The sequence below is a fragment of the Palaemon carinicauda genome, chromosome 2 (genome assembly GCF_036898095.1).
Source record: "Palaemon carinicauda isolate YSFRI2023 chromosome 2, ASM3689809v2, whole genome shotgun sequence".
NCBI classification, from domain to species: domain Eukaryota; kingdom Metazoa; phylum Arthropoda; class Malacostraca; order Decapoda; family Palaemonidae; genus Palaemon; species Palaemon carinicauda.
In genome coordinates, this window is record NC_090726.1 from 142,183,221 (window position 1) to 142,188,220 (window position 5,000).

Consider the following 5,000-nt stretch of genomic DNA (forward strand, 5'->3'; position numbering starts at 1 on the left):
ATAGAGATAAATATAACAACTAATTAAAAGGCCTCTAGATAACTAGGCAAGAAATTTATAGCTAAAGAATACTCGATTTATGTCAGAATTATAGAGGAAAAGGTTTATGGTGTTTAGAAATATTATTACTGGTTCCTTAAGTATACAGGAATTAACATATATATATAACTTTAAACATTTAGGTAAAGGCCAGGAATTTGGATTTTCTGAAAGAAAGGTAAAGGAAATGATGACCTGCCAGAAGGAAATCATTTTGTTTTTTAGAGAGAATGACTATTGGGCTAAAATGAAAATCCTATCTTCCTGAAACAGATATGATGTTTGATCTGAAAGGAATATAGTTTGTTTTTGGAAAAAGCTAACTCACTGTCATCTCGTCAGCTGGATGGTCCAGAAAGAGCATTTCGGATTCCTCGCCATCCAACATCACAGAAACGGACTGCTCGCCGAATTCCTCATCTGAAAAGGAGATGGAAAATTTTTACGAAATGCATGGCTGCTGTACAAATGGGATTTTAACTATTCATGAAACTTTTAATTGTTTCTCTTATGAGCTTTTTCTCTTTTGGTTTCGGGACCAGTCTCCTCGATGCGTTGATATTCCTTGCATTACATAATTTGCTAATATTCAGTTGTAAACTAGAAAGTAAAATAATTTTGCTGTACTGTTTCTTATTAATAATCACTCTCTCTCTCTCTCTCTCTCTCTCTCTCTCTCTCTCTCTCTCTCTCTCTCTCATCACTCTATACTATTGCGCATTCTAACATAGAAGAGAACAAAAGTTTTTCGTTATTCCTGTATTTGATTGCAAACGTCAAAGAGGGAAATTGCAAGATGGCCGAGGAAACAGCATCTCGACAGGTTAGAAAAAATACAAGCTTAATAAAAAAGTAGTTGAGAGAGAGAGAGAGAGAGAGAGAGAGAGAGAGAGAGAGAGAGAGAGAGAGAGTCTTCATGAAATTCTAATAAAATTCTTGTAATTACATGACAGCTAATTTAAGTTTCCTCAGTTTTTTCATTTTTGATCGTAAAGTTTCACGAAGGTACCATCAACATTTTTACGCTCACTACTGAGGTTATTAAAAACTGCCAGTCTTTTGTCAGACGATAAAATTCAACATTTGATTGCTTTTGATGGACAAGCTAATTTGGACTTTCATATTTACAAACGTTTTCCCTTCGGGAAAGACGCGGAGGCGAAATGGCAACCTTATTGAAACTTGTTGTTTATCTACGATATGGAGTTGGGGGAGATTGTTCTAGTTTTATTTTTTTCATATTGAAGATGAACAAGATGTTTACAGACGACGTAGTGGACGACTTCTCCCGGACGATGTATTTTGCTTGAACACATATCTGATTGTATTGCGAATAGATCTAAATTTTGTATGATAGTGAGTTTCAACCTTTCTTATGCTGGAAATATGTCATTAGTCATTTGCTACACATTTTATAATGACATCGAATCAGAAAAAGAAAGAGAGGGGGGAATATAAAATGTCAATATTTATATATTTAGGCAAAAAAATATCTTTCTTTTTTTCTTTTTATATCTTTGTGATTGTAGCTTAAACTACTGTTATCTTATAGGGGTTTTAAACTTCGAACTGCTTCTGTATGATTTAATTTGTGGGGTTCAGCGTTTTATGTTAGTATTTTTTTATAAATGCTGATCTTTACCCTTCGTAATATCAAACTGACTAATTACAGGCCTGTCAGGTAGTAACTAAATATATTTTTTTTCTACAGTCTTATCTCTAAAACTATTAAAATCATTCTTGTTCTTTTTCTAAGCTCTGTATAGAGATAATTTTCCCACCAGTAGCAAAGTCAAACAATCGTAAGTAATGTCATTTTTTATGGGTTACCACCCAGAACAGATACTCAACCTCCATTAGGCCGGGTTATGGGCTACCAGCCTCTATAAATACTTGCTGAAAACCCGAAATTGTATTGTATTTATGGGGTCTACCCCCTCTTAAGTTGAGAACAGATTATGGTGAGGAACATTATATATATATATATATATATATATATATATATATATATATATATATATATATATATATATATATATATATATTTAATGTCAGCATTCTAACGCTGTTCTCATGTCGCATCGTCCTTGCAAGGAATATGGACCTTGAACCTTTCATCAGTGAGGCTAAACACTTAATAGATGTGGTACCTGATGTTTGGATGTGTATGCATATATTCAGTAAAACCTCACTTGTGACTTTTTTCTAAATTTCTTTATATTTATTTTTTGAAGTAATTCGAGGGTCTGCAAGTCATTTTTATACCCTGAGTGTTCTTTTAATGTGATTACGTGCATACATTTCCAACTTCCTTGGTTTTAACAATTATCATTATTTACGTGTAGTCGAATGTTCACCAGTTATGTTGATATCTTTCAGTGCAAATTTAGTCGGTTTTTCAACGGTCCATTCATTTAATTGTGTGTATAATTGTATGTATGTGTGTGTGTATATATATATATATATATATATATATATATATATATATATATATATATATATGTGTGTGTGTGTGTGTGTGTGTGTGTGTGTGCGTGCGTGCTTGCGTGCGTGCATGTGTGTGCGTACATATATGTGTATTTATACTCATGAATGTGTGTATTTTTGAAATTTAGATTTTCTGCAGAAGTTTTCAAGAAATCAACAGTGATTGCATTGTGCTTCCTTGGTCATTTCCAAACGTACATATCGTCAGAAATTGAAGCAATATATCAGTCACCTTTAGAATGTGAGATGTAGCTTAGAAAGTCAGATATTATGTTCTGTTTAGAATATTAATACTCGAGTCGTGGTTATGATATTAGCTGGCAAGAATATTTACGATATCTTGTACGCAAGTTGCAATTAACATCTAAGTAAAATAAGTTACTAAATCCAACTAAGATTGTTCATTATGTATCTTAGCTCGTCTTTGTATCGCACCAAAATGAATGGCTTCATAATTTCTGAATACATAGCATTTTTAAGAACTGGAATACAAGTGTCCTAATGTTTGTCCTATCCGGGAAAAAAAAAAAAGTTTCCATGGCGTAAATCGAGGGGGAAGTGGAATGTTATGTTGGGTGAATAAAAAAATGACCCGCCGGGGGACGGGGGCACTCGTGGAATGGTCCCCTAACCTCTCACAACCCTTTGAAGTTGCTACTCTGATTGACTAGGGATTTTCATATCGTTTGCAAATATGGGAGGAGTGTTTAAACAGAATTTTCCTGTTTTTTGCCCCGTCTTTACACATGGTATTTTTAGTTAAGGATTTGGGGAGTTTATGAAAAGGGACTGACCGAACATTTTGCGAATTGAAATACTTGGTTAAATTTCTGAAAGAGAGAGAGAGAGAGAGAGAGAGAGAGAGAGAGAGAGAGAGAGAGAGAGAGAGAGAGAGAGAGAGAGAGAGAGAAACGCCATTTCGATACAGTACTAATGATTTTTCCAAAGTAATTGTAAAATATTGTTACATTAGCGTTTTTAAATAATACGGAAGGTAGTTGTGTGAATGAAAACTTTCTATCAATAAATGATGTTTAGTTCAAGCTAAATATAAGCCAATTTTTATTGTTGTTTAGAACAATTCGTTCCGATTTGGGCTATAGTAGTTTACGTGTTAGAAAATTTAGTTTTCTCGAATGTTTATATATATATATATATATATATATATATATATATATATATATATATATATATATATATATATATTACTAGCTCTACACATTTTTAATACTCATTTAGTTTTAGGAAATGGGGAAAAGACAAATGTAGTTTACTGAAATGTGTTTTTTTTTATTATGGTACAAGCTATACATATTTTTAGTTCTTATTTACTTTTAGGAAATTGGGAAAATGCAATTCAATCAAGTAAAAACCATTTATTGATTATTCATAATGGTATGTTTTGCAGCATATATATACAGAAAGAAAATTTAATTCAGGATATTTTTCCGTTTAAACCGAACAAGATAAGCAAATCCTCCTTGCAAGGAAGGCAAATCTTTCTAATTGGTTATGTCTTGCATTTGTAGTATGAATGCTAGAAAGCCATTTTTTTTCGACTGTTGAGTCATGCCAGTCCCTCCACAATTTTCTTATATTTACTTATAAGTTTTTTTCCTAAATGGTTCCTAATTATTATAAATTTCAATGTTTTAAATGTGGATTGTTATGGAACTTGCCTAAAGTTCACTACGTTCTACCAATAAGATGATGTTTACCTTTGAAATTTTCTCAAAATGGGCTTAAAAATCACACTTGTCCTACGCTAATCATGGCATCCTCTTTTTGTTTCTCCTAAGGGGAGGTATTATGCAAAATAAATTGATATAGTGAATTGAACTCTGGATTCGGATCTGCTTTCGTGTATAATGCAATGATGGGGGAGTTTTCAGCAGTATGGATTGCTCAAGATGTTACGGACATTGAATTTTGCTAACTTGAAAGATGTCTCGGGTTACAATGAAGATAAATTGGTGAAAAACATGCAACTCCTTAAACCCGAATCGGGCTGCGAGATGATCATGCTTTACCCCACAATATTGTTTAGTAATTGTCTTGACCTAGTGATTACTGAATCTTTTAAGGTTGGTCTTCCAATTTAAGCAGTACTTGAGGCTAATCGTTGTGTGGCGTGTCCCACTCCCGTCAGATATATAAGTCTTTAAGCAGTTCTGAATAATAATTTTCTTTTTGATTAGTCACAGTTGTAACAATAAGAGCCGTTTTTTCTCGTTCAAAAAAGCTTTGTTTGGTAATAGATGCAATTATGTTATTTATCAAAATACCAGTTGCTATTTACGATATTTTAAAAATCAATGAATATTGGAAGAAGCAAAACCATGAAGCAGAATATAGTGAATCCTGGTAACGATTGGTCCTCGCCACCTATTTATAGAGGTCATTAGCTGCTAAATGTAACAACTGGAAATCAAGCAACAAATAAGTAAATAGAGTGTGGCAAGTAATAAAATATA

General features: G+C 32.9%; 1 protein-coding gene across 3 annotated transcripts in view; it reads right to left on the bottom strand.

The window, feature by feature from the left end:
* Positions 1 to 5,000, bottom strand: part of LOC137627538 (uncharacterized) — a 785,382-nt gene that overhangs the window by 23,175 nt on the left and 757,207 nt on the right. For all 3 annotated transcript variants that reach the window (XM_068358643.1, XM_068358640.1, XM_068358632.1), the window contains one exon: positions 368 to 459. In XM_068358643.1, the coding sequence (XP_068214744.1) occupies positions 368 to 459 (92 nt within the window). The remainder of the gene's footprint in view (positions 1 to 367; positions 460 to 5,000) is intronic.